Raw genomic sequence first — 20,780 nt, forward strand, 5'->3', positions numbered from 1 at the left:
CTTGATGGAATTTGAAAGAAGAATAGGATATACTCTCTTTCATGTTCTTTGCAACTGAATGGAACTAGTTTCTTTCTCTATCTCTAGTCTGCTTTTTTCGATTCATTCACATTTATATATGCTGACTTTGCTGTTCCAAATAAATTCTTGAGTTCACCTGTCATCTCCTGATTTCATCTCTTATGAATTTAGATAGCTGTGAACTTGTACTGAAGTTAAAAGTCCAATTCCAAGTAATATGACCAACTTTACTAATTTTATAGAGTGGAGCAGGTTGCTACCTTTCCCATCATCAAATGCAGGAAAAATATATTAAGAATCAATTAGGTTTCTCATATTGACTCTTTACTGCAACAGCAATAATCTTTTCTAAGAAATTCCAATGTATAACTTTCCCACTTTTCTAGAAGTGCCTATTTTCCTTTTAAGAAACCAGAGTCAGATCAGTTTTAGCCAAAATACAAGACTCACTAAATTCCTTTTACAGTCATACCCCTTATGAGTAAGGCTGCCTTATAATGAGTATTTTATGTTTGGGTTCTTAAATTATTAAACAGTTGTACAGTAACTTTTGGTAACATTTTTTCCATTAGGGACTGGTCAAGTCCAAAACTCATAATCATATAAGTGAAAGTGTAAAATTGATATATTAATGTCTCTTTCATTTTTTTTTAATTCCACCACATTTTTTTTAAAGTTATCTTCAAGGACCAGGACCAATCAAGCCATGACTCAGGTAAAACCTATTATCCTTAAACCCTAAGCACTGCAGATTACACTAACTGAAAATAAATTTCAGAATTACCACTTCCTTACCATTTTGTTTAGCTTACAGAATATGTACTGATTCTGCATCATGTGTTTAAACATCCTCTTCTCCTAGATTTCCCACCTGCTCTTATGATTCTGTTGTTAACGAAATCTGAGCATCTGTCTGTAATGAATAAAACCATTGTTTTTGCATAAACTCATATTCCATAAAAAACAAGTAAATGTGGAATAGAAAATAGCAGCCAATATATTAACTTTCTTTTAGGTTTAGGACTTGATACCGATTTGTACTATTGCTTAAAATCCTTTAGGCCAATCCGAACTTTTAAAAAGGTCAGGGCAAATGAGCACAAGCTTGTTTTCATTGCTGATTTAAACCAGTTCTCCCAGTTCTATTTAACATCCCCAGATGTCTCAGGCAGCCTGGCTGGAGCAGTAGGAAATAGCAGCATGTTAAATAAGCAGAGACCTTAAAAACTATCTGTTGACTCAGTGTTCATGTGCTCCCAGTGATTTGTTTCATCAATATATTACCAATACTTTACTACCATATTTTGTTTGTAACAGCTTCCTTGCTGTAGACTTAATGACATATTAAGTTTTACAAAGTAAAAAATTCTGCAACTTGAAATCAGAACATGTAAAATACTTTAAACTGTATACAATAAATTTGACTTTTTTTATTCCTTTTCAAAATTATGATAAAATATATATAGCACAAAATTTGCCATTTTAACCATACATTCATTGGTGGTTTAAGTTTTTAACTACTGATTAATAACCGGAAAAAACTTTTCTGAGCAATATAAATATTACCTGATACAGCAAATGCCAGATGACAGTTTCTTATTATTTTCAACACAATTTATTTCTTATGATATGGGGCACAAGCTTTTTATAACACCATCTTTGGGGATTTGTGCAACAGAATTGCCTTTTAGTGAATAAAATTTTATAGTGATCACAAATTCTGGAGCTAGATTGCCTGTGTATGAATTCCAGCTCTTTCTCTCACTTGGGCAAATTCTAAATCCAGTGCCTCAGTTTCCTCAACAACACAATGAGGATGATAATAGTACTTACCTCATTAGCTTGTTGAGAAGTTAAAATAAGTTGTGAAGTGCCTAAGACTATAATGGACACTTAGTGTTAGATAAAAAGTGGATAAATTAATAAATTAAAAAAGTAACAATGGACTTTTTAATAACAAAAATCCTATGGAAATAAAATATGTACCCAGCCAACTCCAAATTGTGAATAGTTCCCATCTCATTTTCTTGAACTGGAGAAACCAAATGACAAATGTTTATGTTTTGATCATTTATGACATTGACAACTAGCATTTGCAAAATGCTTTATATTTTGCAAAGTACTTTTTACATATACTATGTCATGTGATCTTAATTCATCATTAAAAACATTGAGGCTCAGGTTAAATGACTTGCCTGAGATCACACAGCAGCAGAACTGGGACTCAAGCCCAGGTCTTCCAATTCAAAATCCAGGTATTTACAGTATATGTCAACCTGCTTGGAATTTACATAAGGCCATCTACTTCTAATGTTCATAAGCAAACCAAATTCTATCATCTATACTCTGGAAAATCACAAAGTCCATCTAATTGATCTCCTTTTGTCAAGTCAGCCAACTTGATTCACTGAAACTTTGGCCAGGGCTTTTCAAAGTTGGACAAAGATGTGCAAGCTCTCTTCACCTTTAGTGCATTTATTCTTAGTCATAGATTTAGAATCTCTTCATGGCTGTCACTAAAACCTAGTATTTATTTCATTTTCTTGTAACCTTTAATAATTGCTGGTCATTAGTAATACAAACATTTGTATCCTGATGCTGGGATTTGTTAATGTTTGTTTGTTTTGCTGTAGCATTGGTCCCAAATTTTCTCATTATCACATCCTCCCATAGAGCTCTTTAAAAATCTATACTATTCCTTGTTATTCAGCCATAAAAAATCAGGAAATCCTGCCATTTGCAACAACAACATGGTTGGACCTTGAAGGCATTCTGCTAAGTGAAATAATTCAGACACAGAAAGACAAATACTGTATGATCTCACTTATATGTGGAATCTAAGATCAAACAAACAAAAATTCATGGCAAAAGGGACCAGACTGTGGTTATCAGAGACAGAGGATGGGGGTAGGAAGGTGGTCAAAGGTACGAGCTTCCACTTACAAGATGAAAATTAAGTGCTAGGGATATAGTACACAAGATGATGACTATAGCTAACTACTATATGATGTATGTATGATATAAAGGAAAGTTGTTAAGAGAGTTAATCCTGAGAATTCTCATCACACAGAAAAAAAATTGTCTTCTCTCTTTTCTTTTTATTGTATCTATATGAGAAGACGGATGTTAGTTGAACCTATTGTGTTAATCATTTCACAATTATGTAAATCAAACTAGCATGCTGTATGCCTTAAACTTACACAGTAATGTGTGTCAATTATTTCTCATTAAATTGGGAATATATATACATACACACACATATATATTCCTGAGCCTACATACTGGGGAGTGTTCTGATAATTATTTATTAATAGAATCTCATTGACTCTCAGGAACCACTCTATTACCATATTGTCTCCCCATAAATGCCTGCTTACTGTGTCTAATGGAAATAGCTAATGAAGATATTTATGAAAATGCATATTATTTTTGTTTATTTTGTGGAATGTATAAATGTGTTTATGAGTTTGTGGTGCTAAAGAAGCCAGGCAATCTTCAGCAAAATTGTGATGTTGACTCCCCTGCCCCTTTAAATATTTTGTCTTTGGTGGTAGGTGATTTTTCTCCCTACTGTGAAAGCCAGAGCATTCTTTTCTGTTTCTCCTTCTCTCAAAATCTGATTTCAGGTCCATCACACTGAATGAACAATGTATTGGTTATATAAAAATTATTTTCTGAAGGATTTCTGTCCAGATAGTAGACAGCCTAAAATGTCAGACTGGGGCTCCTTTAAAAAAAAAAAAAAAGAAGAAACCACCATAGTATGTTATAGTTTGTGTATTCCAACTTGACAAGAGAAGAGCTTAGATAATCAAAATACTTAGTAAATATATGTTAAAGTCTAGGTTAACAAAAAGCTTATCTAGTAGCCTATCTTGTAGTCTGTGATTTTTCTGATTTGTCTGTTAGGCCTATTTTATCTTAATAGCTTGGCTTCTTTACCCTCTTCCCACTCCCAGCATTGTAAGCAATACTCAGTCCCTGTATTGTTTACTCCCGTATTTCAAGACAAGTCATCATACGGTAAAGATTTGACTCTCAAATTTCCTTACTCTTTCTTTTCTGCCTAATTTCTCCCCTAGTATTCATTGCATTCTCATTATTATCTCTCAGGCTGATGTAAAGGATCAGACTAAGCAGAGCTAGAACTTTTTTTTTTTTGTCATCCTAATTGGTTCACACTTTCTAGTGGTGTGGGGAGTGGAGAACACAAGTTATTTTGATCTTAAAGTCCTGCTGAGTAGAGTAAGCAAGATTACTATTTATGTCTGTAGAGAACTTGGAGTAAGCATTAAGTTATTTGCTTCAAGTGTTTGATAATTTAAATAGAACTGTCTAAATAATCTAGAGTTGATTACACAAAGAGTGTATGAACCTGTGTTAAAGATGCCAGATTAGAAGGGAGGCTGATATTAGGAAGCCAAGGGGTGCTTGGTGCACATGGATGTGATGCGACTGTTTTGCATCAAAGGAATGGGAATGTTCTTGCAGTCTAGATTACTCATTACTGTTGCAAAAATCCAGTTTAAGGAAGAAAAGATACCCTTGTGATTAACTTTCTACTGAATTGCTTTAAGTGAAAGCAATCTGCCCAACAGAGGAAAAGAGCAATAGTTTTGGCATGATAATAAATAGAACGATGCATCAGGACGATGTAGTTAGTCAGTGAGCTGTACACTGCAAGTTTAAATGTATAAGTAGCAGCAATTGACATAAATCACCAGGCAGAACACTTTATAATAGGCGGTAGTGTTGATCCTCATCTGTTTAGCAAAGATGCATTCCAAAGGAAAATTATTTTTATTTCTTTAGGTTATGAAATCTATGACTTATATCCCCATTTTTCTGAAGGAATCTTATGTAAGAAATAAGTGAAAGTAATGGTCATTACTTAGAATCATTTCAATGAATTTATTAAACTCAATAAAGCAGGCTAAGTATTCATGATTCTGATTTTCCAGATTTTTAATATATGTTCAACATTGTGTCTAAAAGAGAAGTCTTCTAAATTGTAAGTACTTATTTTTCAGTTCATTTTGATGTTGATATAATCAAAATTTGCAATGGTAATTTTGGACTGTAAATGCTATCATTATACCTACAGGATCTTAGTGAGGCTCTGCCATCCCCAAACAGGTCGTTTGATTGAATTACTTTAGTTTTAAAATTAGGTGCTATTTTTTACCTAACATTTAAAGTACTTGAAATGAGAAACACTTTTTTTCAAAAGAAAAATGCTACTAATATCATAGGATAAATCAGTAGCCTAAAAAATACCTCACAGATCTGAATTCTTAGAAGTATTATCACCATATCACAATGCCAGATAGTCATCATGTTTACAAGTTTTTCTCTTACCTTTGTAGGAGTAATCACATAATTCAGGATTAGAATGTAGCAACCCTTCATTATCATCTCTGATCCTGACTGGGTTTAAAATTCTGCCACCCTGAACAAAAAATGCCTATTTGTAATACTTAATATTTACTGAACACCAATTATTTGCTAGTCTTCTAGATGCAGAAGTGAACAAAACAGACAAAATTCAAATGCCCTCATGAGACTTATATTAGTTGGGTAAGACACATTTTTAGAAAAGATAACGGTATGTTAGTTGTTGATGAGTGCTATGGGGGACCAATAAGGGAGAATGATAGGTAGAGTGAAGAAGTAGGGTGCCAAGGGGAGGGGAGGAAAGAGTATCCCTGCCTATCTAGTCTAATATTCAAAGTCCCCTAACTGGGAAATTTTTCCCTATAGCCAACCAAATACCAGTGGTAGGTTGATCATAATTCTTGTTTTGATTGTATTTTCCCTCTCATCTATTCCAAAAAGTAGTCGGGTCCTTTGTGTCCCCATGTCTCAGAAGAGTTCTCTGTCATGAGGATCAAAAGCAGAGATTACCTGTCTTCTTGGCCTGAGTTTCTTAAAGGTTGGGAAGGGTGGACTGGGACCGGAGAGGCCAGTGCCTCCAAGAGCAGCATGGTAGAGAGGAGATCCTCTCAGACTTGGAAGAGGACACAAGTCTACCAGTACCCTGGGGAGTGGCAGTACCTTGGATAAGAATAGCCCTGTGTTGTACCAGGAAGGCTGAACACATGCCATACAGGTTCTCAGCCTATGAAAAGATTATTTCATCCACGTGTGGCAATGAAGGTGTTAGATTGCCTGAGGGCCTTGAACTAAGATGTTATTCATGTATCTATCATAGGCTGAAGAGTAATGACCTTTCTTCACTCTTCAGGTGCCATATATTGTTTTCCAATTTATGCGAATCTAGGGAAGTGTAAGTTGTAGCCCCTGAATGTCTGAGATCAGGTTTCTCATCATCCTTGTTGGATGAGAGTTGGCACATTCAATTTTATTCAGCAAAAATAAAGTAATGTCACATTGCTTACATATACAAGACTGAGGGGTAAGATCTATCAGGTTATTATACCTTGATTAATTCCTGTGTAGAGGAGCAATCTTAAAATACAAAGCAGTGGAAGATGTGCATTTCTACCAGAATGCATATTTCTCTCCCCTGGCCTTACTAAGTGGGCAAACACATATATGTTATTTTCCTTGAATTTTCCACTCCATATTAATATGTGGTGATAGCACAAATCTTATTCACTGAGTGAAGTATGGAGAAGGAACATTTAGCTTCTTCCTCAAACCCTTGAAAATGTAAAAATAATTTTAAGGGCCTCAGTCAGCCACTAACACATGATTGAAACAAGATCACATAAGACAGTAGTTCTAGAACTTTTCAATTTTGGGCACAACTTGGAATTCCCTCAAGCATAAGGTAGTGTCCTTTCCTGTCTAACCATATGTGTTTAGTCTCAAACCTCATGCTTACTCCAGCTATTTACGTGAGTATATATCTATCAAGAATACATCTATTGATTTTTTAAAAAGGTCCCAGAGGATTAAACATGGCATGAGAGGTGACACAGAGGCTTCCTCCTAAAATTGCATATAATATGAAAATATAATTACTACAACTAATCCTGAAAGAGCAACAGGAAAGGGACTACACTAAACTTCATACACCTGGAGAAAAGAATAAACCTCATGGAACAGGGTAATGTACCAGAGCTGTGGTTCAGCTGTACCCAAGCCCTTCCCCCACCCCAGCTCACCGGCAGAAGGAAGAGAAATGGAGCAGGGAGGGATTGGAGGCCTGGGACTGCTGAATACCTAACTCTGGAGATCAGCTCTGAGAGTACAAACCTACATTTCATGGTGCTTGCATGGTACTCTCGTGATTAGGGAGTTGGAAAGCTAAGACAGGCAGAATTCCTGGAGAGACTGAGATTCCAGCCCCTTGTGGAAAGCAGGGATCCATATCTGGCTGCTCTGGGACAAAAGAAAGGTGGGCAGTCTGAGAGACTTCCTAATAGCAACAGGACTGCTAAAGGGGAAAGGATTGCACAGAGCTTACTGCTCAGGAGAAAGGACAGGTAGACAAAATTGTCCGGGTGCACTCTGCCCAGCAAGTAGGGAGCTTTCATGATCTTTAAGCACTTCAGCTCCCTGGCTGGCTGCACAGCTCCAGTGAACCCCTCCGTGATATGCAGCTTACTGTGCCTTTCTCCCAGCCAGCCCCACCTGGCTCGTAAACTGGCAAACCCTACCCTGGTGTTAGGCCAGGCAGAAAGAAGACCTGTCTACAGCAACTACAAATGCAAAGCATAGAGGCTTATACCTGTGTGCTTGGCTCACTGGTTCTGGCAGTGTAGACAGGCATAGCAGCCAGGAAGCAGAAAACAGCTCTTTCCTCCCCTCAGGCACCAATACCACTCCCCTGCGACCCCCAACATTGCTTCAGGGGCAGAGCAGCACCAGAGAGTAGAGCTTCTGGGCACTGGAGGGTGCTATATACAAATATGAAACGCCAAAGGAACCTGGTTCAAAGAAAAATTATGAATACAACTCCTGAGAAAGATTCAAATATCAATCTCATGAATTTTCCTGAAAGGTAGTTCAAAATAAAAATCATTAACATGATCATGGAGAAACAGAAAAATATTCAAGAACTCAGGAATTAATTCCGATTGGAGATCCAATTATTGAAGAGCACAGTGGAGGGTATTAAAAGCAGATTAGAGGAGGCAGAGCCAAGATGGTGGCGTGAGTAGAGCAGTGGAAATCTCCTCCCAAAAACACATAGAGCTATGAAAATATAACAAAGAAAAATCTTCCTAAAATAGAGACCACAGGACACAGGACAACATCCAGACCACATCCACACCTGCAAGAACCCAGTGCCTTGCGAAGGGGGTAAGATACAAGCCCCGGACTGGCGGGACCCGAGCGCCCCTACCCCCGGCTCCCGGCAGGTGGAAAGAAACCGGAGCGGTTTTTTTCTTTTTTTTTTCTTTGGGGAGTGCTTTTCGGAAGCCTTAAAGGGACAGGGACCCCGTTGCTAGGGAGGCAGGATGGCGGGACCGGCACTTGAGGATGGAGGAAATCGTGCGTTTTTCCCCTTTTTTTTCTCTTTTTGGCGAGTGCTTTTTGGAAGCCTTAAAGGGACAGGGACCCTGGTGCTAGGGAGGCAGGGCGGCAGGACTGGTGAGCGGGTGCCTGGGACCGGCGCCTGAGGACAAAGAATATCGTGCGTTTTTCCCTGCGGGACCAGTGGGTGGGTGCTTTTTGGAAGCCTTGAAGGGACAGGGACCCTGGTGCTAGGGAGGCAGGGCAGCAGGACCAGTGAGCGGGTGCCTGGGACCGGGGCCTGAGGACAAAAAAAAAAACTCAAGTGTTTTTTCCTTCTTTTTTTTTTTTTTTTTTTCTGTTCCCTCTCTCATTGTTGCTGTTGTTGTTTTAGTTTGGAGAGTGCTTTTTGGAAGTCTTAAAGGGGCAGGACAGGTCACTTAGACAAGAGGCAGGGAATCTGGGGATCTCTGGGCACTCTAATCCCCTGGGCAGCAGGGAGCACAGAGGCCCCTTACAGAGATAAATAGCCTCCGAGCCGCTCCCCCTCCAGCGGTACTCCACCATTTGGGAGGAGCAGCCCCAGCCAGGCCACGCCCACAGCAAAAGCGGAGATAAACCCCATAGCAACCGGGCAGGATGCAGAAGCCCTGTCTGCACACAGCTGCCCAGCACAAGCCACTAGAGGTCGCTATTCTCCCAGGTGAGGAAGGCCAGAAACCAACAAGAAGGGAGGCTCTTCCAGCGGTCACTTGTACCAGCTCTGCACACTATCTCTATCACCATGAAAAGACAAAACTACAGGCAGACAAAGATCACAGAGACAACACCTGAGAAGGAGACAGACCTAACCAGTCCTCCTGAAAAAGAATTCAAAATAAAAATCATGAACATGCTGACAGAGATGCAGAGAAAAATGCAAGAGCAATGGGATGAGATGCAGAGAAAAATGCAAGAGCAGTGGGATGAAGTCCGGAGGGAGATCACAGATGTCAGGAAGGAGATCACAGAAGTGAAACAATCCCTGGAAGGATTTATAAGCAGAATGGATAAGATGCAAGAGGCCATTGAAGGAATAGAAGCCAGAGAACAGGAACGTATAGAAGCTGACATAGAGAGAGATAAAAGGATCTCCAGGAATGAAACAACACTAAGAGAACTATGTGACCAAGCCAAAAGGAATAATATTCGTATTATAGGGATACCAGAAGAAGAAGAAAGAGGAAAAGGGATAGAAAGTCTCTTTGAAGAAATAATTGCTGAAAACTTCCCCAAACTGGGGGAGGAAATAATTGAACAGACCATGGAATTACACAGAACCCCCAACAGAAAGGATCCAAGGAGAACAACACCAAGACACATAGTAATTAAAATGGCAAGGATCAAGGACAAGGAAAGAGTTTTAAAGGCAGCTAGAGAGAAAAAGGTAACCTATAAAGGAAAACCCATCAGGCTAACATCAGACTTCTCGACAGAAACCCTACAGGCCAGAAGAGAATGGCATGATATACTTAATGCAATGAAACAGAAGGGCCTTGAACCAAGGATACTGTATCCAGCACGACTATCATTTAAATATGATGGCGGGATTAAACAATTCCCAGACAAGCAAAAGCTGAGGGAATTTGCTTCCCACAAACCACCTCTACAGGGCATCCTACAGGGACTGCTCTAAATGGGAGCACCCCTAAAAAGATCACAGAACAAAACACACAACATATGAAGAATGGAGGAGGAGGAATAAGAAGGGAGAGAAGAAAAGAATCTCCAGACAGTGTATATAACAGCTCAATAAGCGAGCTAAGTTAGTCAGAAAGATACTAAAGAAGCTAACCTTGAACCTTTGGTAACCATGAATCTAAAGCCTGCAATGGCAATAAGTACATATCTCTCAATAGTCACCCTAAATGTAAATGGACTTAATGCACCAATCAAAAGACACAGAGTAATAAAATGGATAAAAAAGCAAGACCCATCTATATGCTGCTTACAAGAAACTCACCTTAAACCCAAAGATAAGCATAGACTAAAAGTCAAGGGATGGAAAAACATACTTCAGGCAAACAACAGTGAGAAGACAGCAGGGGTTGCAGTACTAATATCAGACAAAATAGACTTCAAAACAAAGAAAGTAACAAGAGATAAAGAAGGACACTACATAATGATAAAGGGCTCAGTCCAACAAGAGGATATAACCATTCTAAATATATATGCACCCAATACAGGAGCACCAGCATATGTGAAGCAAATACTAACAGAACTAAAGAGGGAAATAGACTGCAATGCATTCATTTTAGGAGACTTCAACTCACCACTCACCCCAAAGGATAGATCCACCGGGCAGAAAATAAGTAAGGACACAGAGGCACTGAAAAACACCCTAGAACAGATGGACCTAATAGACGTCTATAGAACTCTACATCCAAAAGCAACAGGATATACATTCTTCTCAACTGCACATGGAACATTCTCCAGAATAGACCACATACTAGCTCACAAAAAGAGCCTCAGTAAACTCCAAAATATTGAAATTCTACCAACCAATTTTTCAGACCACAAAGGCATAAAAGTAGAAATAAATTCTACAAAGAAAACAAAAAGGCTCACAAACACATGGAGGCTTAACAACATGCTACTAAATAATCAATGGATCAATGAACAAATCAAAATAGAGATCAAGGAATATATAGAAACAAATGACAACAAAAACACTAAGCGCCAACTTCTGTGGAACGCAGCAAAAGCAGTCTTAAGAGGAAAGTGTATAGCAATCCAGGCACACTGAAGAAGGAAGAACAATCCCAAATGAACAGTCTAATATCACAATTATCAAAACTGGAAAAAGAAGAACAAATGAGGCCTAATTTCATCAGAAGGAGGGACATAATAAAGATCAGAGAAGAAATAAACAAAATTGAGAAGAATAAAACAGTAGCAAAAATCAATGAAACCAAGAGCTGGTTCTTTGAGAAAATAAACAAAATAGATAAGCCTCTAGCCCAACTTATTAAGAGAAAAAGAGAATCAACACAAATCAACATAATCAGAAATGAGAATGGAAAAATCACAACAGACTCCACAGAAATACAAAGAATTATTAAAGACTACTATGAAAACCTATATGCCAACAAGCTGGAAAACCTAGAAGAAATGGACAACTTCCTAGAAAAATACAACCTCCCAAGACTGACCAAGGAAGAAACACAAAAGTTAAACAAACCAATTACGAGCAAAGAAATTGAAACGGTAATAAAAAAACTACCCAAGAAAAAAACCCCCGGGCCGGATGGATTTACCTCGGAATTTTATCAGACACACAGAGAAGACATAATACCCATTCTCCTTAAAGTGTTCCAAAAAATAGAAGAAGAGGGAATACTCCCAAACTTATTCTATGAAGCCAACATCACCCTAATACCAAAACCAGGCAAAGACCCCAACAAAAAAGAAAATTACAGACCAATATCCCTGATGAATGTAGACGCAAAAATACTCAGTAAAATATTAGCAAACAGAATTCAACAGTATATCAAAAGGATCATACACCATGACCAAGTGGGATTCATCCCAGGGATGCGAGGAAGGTACAACATTCGAAAATCCATCAACATCATCCACCACATCAACAAAAAGAAGGACAAAAACCACATGATCATCTCCATAGATGCTGAAAAAGCTTTTGACAAAATTCAACATCCATTCATGATAAAAACTCTCAGCAAAATGGGAATAGAGGGCAAGTACCTCAACATAATAAAGGCCGTATATGATAAACCCACAGCCAGCATTATACTGAACAGCGAGAAGCTGAAAGCATTTCCTCTGAGATCGGGAACCAGACAGGGATGCCCACTCTCCCCACTGTTATTTAACATAGTACTGGAGGTCCTAGCCACGGCAATCAGACAAAACAAAAAAATACAAGGAATCCAGATTGGTAAAGAAGAAGTTAAACTGTCACTATTTGCAGATGATATGATGCTGTACATAAAAAACCCTAAAGACTCCACTCCAAAACTACTAGAACTGATATCGGAATACAGCAAAGTTGCAGGATACAAAATTAACACACAGAAATCTGTAGCTTTCCTATACACTAACAATGAACCAACAGAAAGAGAAATCAGGAAAACAATTCCATTCACCATTGCATCAAAAAGAATAAAATACCTAGGAATAAACCTAACCAAAGAAGTGAAAGACTTATACTCTGAAAACTACAAGTCACTCTTAAGAGAAATTAAAGGTGATACTAATAAATGGAAACTCATCCCATGCTCATGGCTAGGAAGAATTAATATCGTCAAAATGGCCATCCTGCCCAAAGCAATATACAGATTTGATGCAATCCCTCTCAAATTACCAGCAACATTCTTCAATGAATTGGAACAAATAATTCAAAAATTCATATGGAAACACCAAAGACCCCGAATAGCCAAAGCAGTCCTGAAAAAGAAGAATAAAGTAGGGGGGAATCTCACTGCCCAACTTCAAGCTCTACTACAAAGCCATAGTAATCAAGACAATTTGGTACTGGCACAAGAACAGAGCCACAGACCAGTGGAACAGATTAGAGACTCCAGACATTAACCCAAACATATATGGTCAATTAATATTTGATAAAGGAGCCATGGACATACAATGGCAAAATGACAGTCTCTTCAACAGATGGTGCTGGCAAAACTGGACAGCTACATGTAGGAGAATGAAACTCGACCATTGTCTAACCCCATATACAAAGGTAAACTCAAAATGGATCAAAGACCTGAATGTAAGTCATGAAACCATTAAACTCTTGGAAAAAAACATAGGCAAAAACCTCTTAGACATAAACATGAGTGACCTCTTCTTGAACATATCTCCCCGGGCAAGGAAAACAACAGCAAAAATGAGCAAGTGGGACTACATAAAGCTGAGAAGCTTCTGTACAGTGAAAGACACCATCAATAGAACAAAAAGAAACCCTACAGTATGGGAGAATATATTTGAAAATGACACATCCGATAAAGGCTTGACGTCCAGAATATATAAAGAGCTCACACGCCTCAACAAACAAAAAACAAATAACCCAATTAAAAAATGGGCAGAGGAACTGAACAGACAGTTCTCTAAAAAAGAAATACAGATGGCCAAGAGACACATGAAAAGATGCTCCACATCTCTAATTATCAGAGAAATGCAAATTAAAACTACAATGAGGTATCACCTCACACCAGTAAGGATAGCTGCCATCCAAAAGACAAACAGCAACAAATGTTGGCGAGGCTGTGGAGAAAGGGGAACCCTCCTACACTGCTGGTGAGAATGTAAATTAGTTCAACCATTGTGGAAAGCAGTATGGAGGTTCATCAAAATGCTCAAAACAGACCTACCATTTGACCCAGGAATTCCACTCCTAGGAATTTACCCTAAGAACGCAGCAATCAAGTTTGAGAAAGACAGATGCACCCCTATGTTTATCGCAGCACTATTTACAATAGCCAAGAATTGGAAGCGACCTAAATGTCCATCTGTAGATGAATGGATAAAGAAGATGTGGTATATATACACAATGGAATACTACTCAGCCATAAGAAGTGGAAAAATCCAACCATTTGCAGCAACATGGATGGAGCTGGAGAGTATTATGCTCAGTGAAATAAGCCAAGCAGAGAAAGAGAAATACCAAATGATTTCACTCATCTGAGGAGTATAGGAACAAAGGAAAAACTGAAGGAACAAAACAGCAGCGGAATTACAGAACCCAAAAATGGACTAACAGGTACCAAAAGGAAAGGAACTGGGGATGGGTGGGCAGGGAGGGTTAATGGGGTGGGGAAGAAGAAGGGGGGTATTAAGATTAGCATGCATGGCGGGGAGGGAGAAAGGGGAGGGTGGGCTGCACAACACAGAGAGGACAAGTAGTGACTCTACAACATTTTGCTAAGCTGATGGACAGTAACCGTAATGTGGTTGTTAGGGGAGACCTGATATAGGGGAGAGCATAGTAAACATAGTATTCTTCATGTAAGTATAGATTAAAAATTAAAAAAAAAAAAGAAAGAAAAAAGAAAGAAAAGGGTATTACTCCTTGATAGGATAAAACTATTGGTAAATCAAAGATCAACGCATGCTTTAAATATCCTTAATGTTGATCACTTAAAGGGTGTCAGATGATCAGCTATGGAGGTACTCTTTTCTGATAATATTCCTTTCTCTTAATAAAAAAAAAAAAAAAGCAGTTACTGTGTGCTGACCTCCAATGAGTTCTGCACAGTGGTATAGAGGGCCTGTCAAAGTGTGGGCAAAGGGTCTGTTTGTTTCTATGCAGAAGATCAAGGCCTAGCTTGGATACCCAGAAAATGAACTAAGATACGATATGAGGAGGAGCTTCCGGCATCAGCACTCTCTGGAGGACTTGTGCCGGAGGATGATCATCAAAAAGCCTCCACAGGGATCCGGACGATGCTGCGGTTGTGGCTGCATCCAGCCCACTGTCTCCTAGAGTTGCCATAGGAATGAGGAGGAGATGTCTAGGCTGGCATGTGCATACAGTGAGACAACGAATTTGACCGGATCTGTACTGTTGGAACTCAACTAGGAGTTGGGAGGGGTGCAAGGTGTAGCACTTCAAAATCTTATGACTATAGACTATCTACGGTTAAAAGAACATATGGGATGTGAACAGATCCCAGAAATGGGCTGCTTTAATTTGTCTGATTTCTCTCAGACTGTTCAAGTACAGTTGGACAATATCAATCATATCATAGACAAATTTTCACAAATGCCTAGGGTGCCTAAATGGTTTTCTTGGCTTCACTGGAGGTGGATGGTAATTATAGATTTGCTTTGTTTATGTCACCGTATTCCTATTATGTTAATGTGTGTGTGCAAATTAGTTAGTAGTTTAAAACCTATACATACTTAAGGTACTCTAGAAGAAGATATGTCAAAGAAATAATCAATCCTCCCATGTTTCCTTCCATATGCTACATCTGTAGCTTTTCTTCTTTCTTCCTAATTACAACCCTTAAATAGAATTCGTGCCTCATATCGAATTTACCGCGTGTCATAATTCCTCCAGGTGGTAAAGATACCTCGAGACAAGTGCTGGGCATAGAAGCCACAGGGCGTAAATCTGCAAAGAAGTAAAAAGCTAACCTTTTCAAACAATATGGCTTCTCTCTCACTTACTAACTTTACATTTCCCTGTATGGCCCCGGAAGATGACTGGTTAGCCAGAGACGGGTAAGATTCCTTAAGGGAGGAATAACCTAAGACAGGCACAATCGCAGGGGGGCCATCAGGTGAGAATTTGGGGATCAACAGAGGTGAGGCTCAGAACCTCACCCCCACTGCTTTGAGAGAAATCTTCTGCATCCGTGGGTGTTTTGCTGCCCTTGTCTAGCCTGGATTAATACTTAGTCCATAGGCACACACCTGATCATCTGATCATCTACATTTGCCCTCTTACAGCACTAAACTATGTTTTCTACCTTTATCTTGCATCTACTTACCACTTCAGCATTTTATTAAAAATAAAAATAATAATAATAATAAAGGGAGAAATGTGGGAGCAACATATAAATCAAGTACAAAAATCAAACGAATATTCATATTTGACCTGATTGTTTATAGGTCATAATGCGTGATCAAAACCGAAAGTTTCTGTGATGAATCCCCTTGTACTGTTCACCATGTAAGAATTTATTCACTATGTAAGAATTCGTTCACCATGTAAGAACTTGTTCATTATGCTTCAGAAGATTGGAGACTGATGAGAATTAGACTTGAGATGGATTAATGATTGTACATTGAGTATTGACCCCCCTATACTGAATTTTATTGTTGTTAACAACCATTTGATCAATAAATATGATAGATGCCCTCTCAAAAAAAAAAAAAGCAGATTAGGTATGGTGAAGGAGACGATAAATGAAATAAAAACTAGAGAAGAGGAATACAAAGAAACTGAGGCACAGAGAGAGAAAAAGGATCTCTAAGAATGAAAGAATATTGAGAGAACTGTGTGACCAATCCAAACGGAACAATATTTGCATGATAGGGGTACCAGAAGTAAAAGAGAGAAAAAGGGATAGAAAGTGTCTTTGAGGAGGTAATTGCTGAAAACTTCCCCAATCTGGGGAAAGAGATAGTCTCTCAGGCCATGGAGGTGCACAGATCTCCCAACACAAGGGACCCAAGGAATACAACATTTAGATATATAGTAATTAAAATGGCAAAGATGAAGGATAAGGACAGACTATTAAAAGCAGTGAGAGAGAGAAATAAGATCACATACAAAGGAAAGCCCTTTAGGCTATCATCAGACTTGTCAGTAGAAACCTTACAGGCCAGAAGGGAGTGGCATGATGTATTTAATGTAATGAAGCAGAAGGGCCTTGAACCAAGAATACTTTGACTGGCAAGATTATCATTTAAATTTGAAGGAGGGATTAAACAGTTTCCAGATAAGCAAAAGCTGAGAGAATTTACCCCCACAAACCGTCTCTACAGTGTATTTTGGAGGGACTGCTATAGATGGAACTGTTCCTAAGGTTTAATAGCTGTCCCCAGAGGTAATGCACCATTGTAAAGAAAGTAGAAAAGCAAATTAGTTAGCAAATGCAAAATTAAATTAACTATTCCCCAAATCAATCAAGGGATACATAAAGAGTACATAATATGATACCTAATATATAAGGAATGGAGGAGGAAGAAAAAGGAGGAGAAAAAAAGATCCTTTAGATTGTGCTTCTAATAGCATATTAAGTGAGTTAACTTAGACTCTTAGATAGTAAGGAAGTTGACCTTGAACCTTTGGTAACCACTAATCTAAAGCCTGCAATGGCAATAAGTACATACCTATTTGTAATCACCCTAAATGTAAATGGACTAAATGCACCAATCAAAAGACATAGAGTCACTGAATGGATAAAAAAACAAGACCCATCTATATGCTGCCTACAAGACACTCACTTTAAACCCAAAGACATACATAGACTAAAAGTGAAGGGATGGAAAAAGATATTTCATGCAAGTAATAGGGAGAAAAAAGCAGGAGTTGCAGTACTTGTATCAGACAAAATAGACTTCAAAACAAAGTCACAAGAGACAAAGAAGGACATTACATAAAGATAAAGGGGTCAATGCAACAAGAAGATATAACCATTGTAAGTATCTATGTGCCCAATACAGGAGCCTCTACATATGTGAAACAAATACTAACGGAATTAAGGAGGAAATACAATGCAATGCATGCATTCTAGGGGACTTGAACATTCCACTCACTCTGAAGGACAGATCAACCAAACAGAAAATAAGTAATGAGACAGAGGCACTGAACAACACATTAGAACAGATGGACCTAACAGACATCCACAGAACTCTACACCTAAAAGCAGCAGAATACAAATTCTTCTCAATAAAGATAGTCTACTCACATAAACAGACTCAGAAATGATAAAGAAGAAATCACTATGGATACCACAGAAATACAAAAAATTATTAGAGAATACTGTGAAAAATTATATGCTAACAAACTGGATAACCTAGAAGAAATGGACAATTTTCTAGAAAAATACAACCTTCCAAGACTGACCCAGAAAGAAACAGAAAACCTGAACAGACCAATTACCAGCAATGAAATTGAACTGGTAATCAAAAACCTACCTAAGAACAAAATCCTGGACCAGATGGCTTCACTGCTGGATTTTATCAAACATTTAGTGAAGACCTAATACCCATCCTCCTTAAAGTTTTCCAAAGAGTAGAGGAAGAGGGAATACTTCCAAATTCATTCTATGTGGCCAGCATCACTCTAATACCAAAACCAGGCAAAGATACCACAAAAAAAGAAAATTGCAGACCAATATCCCTGATAAACATAGATGCAAAAATACTCAACAAAATATTAGCAAACCAAATTCAAAAATACATCAAAAAGATCACCCATCATGATCAAGTAGGATTTATTCCAGGGATGAAAGGATGGTACAACATTTGAAAATCCATCACCATCATCCACTACAACAACAAAAGAAAGGATCAAAACCACATGATCATCTCATAGACGCTGAAAAAGCATTTGACAAAATTCAACATCCATTCATGATAAAAACTCTTAACAAAATGGGTATAGAGGGCAAGTACCTCAATGTAATAAAGGCCATATATGAAAAACTCACAGCCAACATTATACTTAACAGTGAGAAGCTGAAAGCTTTTCCTCTAAGATGGGAACAAGACAAGGATGCCCACTTTCCCCACTTTTATTCAACATAGTTCTGGAGGTCCTAGCCATGGCAGTCAGACAACACAAACAAATAAAAAGTATCCATATTGGCAATGGAGAAGTTAAACTGTCCCTGTTTGCAGATGACATGATAATGTACTTAAAAAACCATAAAGAAACCACTCCAAAACTACTAGATCTAATATCTGAATTCAGCAATGTTGTGGAATACAAAATTAATACACAGAAAGCTGTTGCATTCCTATACACTAATGATGAACTAGCAGAAAGAGAAATCAGGAATACAATTGCATTCACAATTGCATCAAAAAGAATAAAATACCTAGGAATAAACCTAAGGAAGTGGAAGACCTATACTCCAAAAACTACAAGGCACTCATAAGAGAAATTAAAGAAGATACCAATAAATGGAAACACATCCCATGCTCATCGATAGGAAGAATTAATATTGTCAAAATGGCCATCTTGCCTAAAGCAATCTACAGATTAAATGCAATTCCTATCAAAATACCAATAGCATTCTTCAATGAACTAGAGAAAATTGTTCTAAAATTCATATGGAACTACAAAATACCCCATATAGCCAAAGCAATCCTAAGAAGAAAGAAGAAAGCAGGGAAGATTGTGCTCCCCAACTTCAAGCTTTACTACACAAAGCCACAATAATCAAGACAATTTGGTACTGGCTCAAGAAAAGACCCATAGACCAATGGAACAGACTAGAGAACCCAGATATAAACCCAAGCATATATGGTCAATTAATATATAATAAAGGAACATGGACATACAATGGGGAAATGACAGCCTCTCCAACAGCTGGTGTTGGCAAAACTGGACAACTACATGTAAGAGAATGAAACTGGCTTATTGTTTAACTCCATACACAAAAGTAAACTCAAAATGCATCAAAGATCTGAATGTAAGTCATGAAATCATAAAACTCTTAGAAGACAACATAAGCAAAAATCTCCTGAATATAAACATGAGCAACTTCTTCCTGAACACACCTCCTCAAGCAAGGGAACAAAAGCAAAAATGAACACATGAGACTACATCAAACTAAAAAGTTTCTGTATAACAAAGGACACCATCAACAGAACAAAAAGGCATCCTGCAGTATTGGAGAATATATTTGTAAATGACATATCTGACAAGGGGTTAACATTCAAAATATATAAAGAACTCACATGACCCAACACCCAAAAAGCAAATAACCCGATTAAAAAATGGGCAGAGGATATGAAGAGACAGTTCTCCAAAGAAGAAATTCAAATGGCCAACAGACACATGAAAAGATGCTCCACATCACTAATCATCAGGAAATGCAAATTAAAACCACCGTGAGATATCACCTCACACCAATAAGGATGGGCAGCATCGAAAAGGCTAAGAACAACAAATGCTGGCAATGATGCAGACAAAGGGGAACCCTCCTACACTGCTGGTGGGAATGTAAGCTAGTTCAACCTTGTGGAAAGCAATATGGAGGTTCCTCAAAAAACTAAAAATAGAAATACAATTTTACCTGGGAATCCCACTTCTCGGTATTTACCCAAAGAATACAACTTCTCAGACTTAAAAAACATGCACCCCTATGTTTATCGCAGCAGTATTTACAATAACCAAGATATGGAAAGAACCTAAGTGTCCACCTGTAGATTAGTGGCTAAAGAAGATGTGGTACATATATACAATGGAATGTTATTCAGCCATAGAAAGAAACAAATCCTACTATTTGCAACAACATGGATGGAGCTGGAGGACATTATGCTCAGTGAAATAAGCCAGGTGGAGAAAGACAAGTGACAAATGATTTCCCTCTTTTGTGGAGTATAACAATGAAGCAAAACTGAAGGAACAAAATGGCAGCAGACTCATAGACTCCAACAAGGGACTAGTGGTTATCAAAGGGTAAGGGTGTATGAGGTTGGAGGGAGAAGGATATTGAGGGGTATTATGATCAGTTTACATGGTGTGGGGGAGATCACAGGGAAGACAGTGTAGCACAGAGAAGACAAGTAGTGACTTTGTGGCATCTTACTACACTAATGGACAGTGACTGCAATGGGGCATGGGGGGGACTCGATTATATGGGTCAATG

At 38.3% G+C, this 20,780-nt stretch overlaps 1 protein-coding gene across 4 annotated transcripts in view; it reads left to right on the plus strand.

The window, feature by feature from the left end:
• Positions 1 to 20,780, plus strand: part of RBMS3 (RNA binding motif single stranded interacting protein 3) — a 1,487,986-nt gene that overhangs the window by 79,314 nt on the left and 1,387,892 nt on the right. The window contains exons 4-5 of one of the 4 annotated variants that reach the window (XM_073222890.1): positions 698 to 736; positions 4,983 to 5,032. The exons of the other annotated variants lie outside the window; for them this stretch is intronic. Coding sequence (XP_073078991.1) covers positions 698 to 736; positions 4,983 to 5,032 — 89 coding nt within the window. The remainder of the gene's footprint in view (positions 1 to 697; positions 737 to 4,982; positions 5,033 to 20,780) is intronic. 4 annotated transcript variants of the gene reach the window in all.

This window comes from Manis javanica, chromosome 15, assembly GCF_040802235.1.
Source record: "Manis javanica isolate MJ-LG chromosome 15, MJ_LKY, whole genome shotgun sequence".
In the NCBI taxonomy this organism is placed as follows: Eukaryota; Metazoa; Chordata; class Mammalia; order Pholidota; family Manidae; genus Manis; species Manis javanica.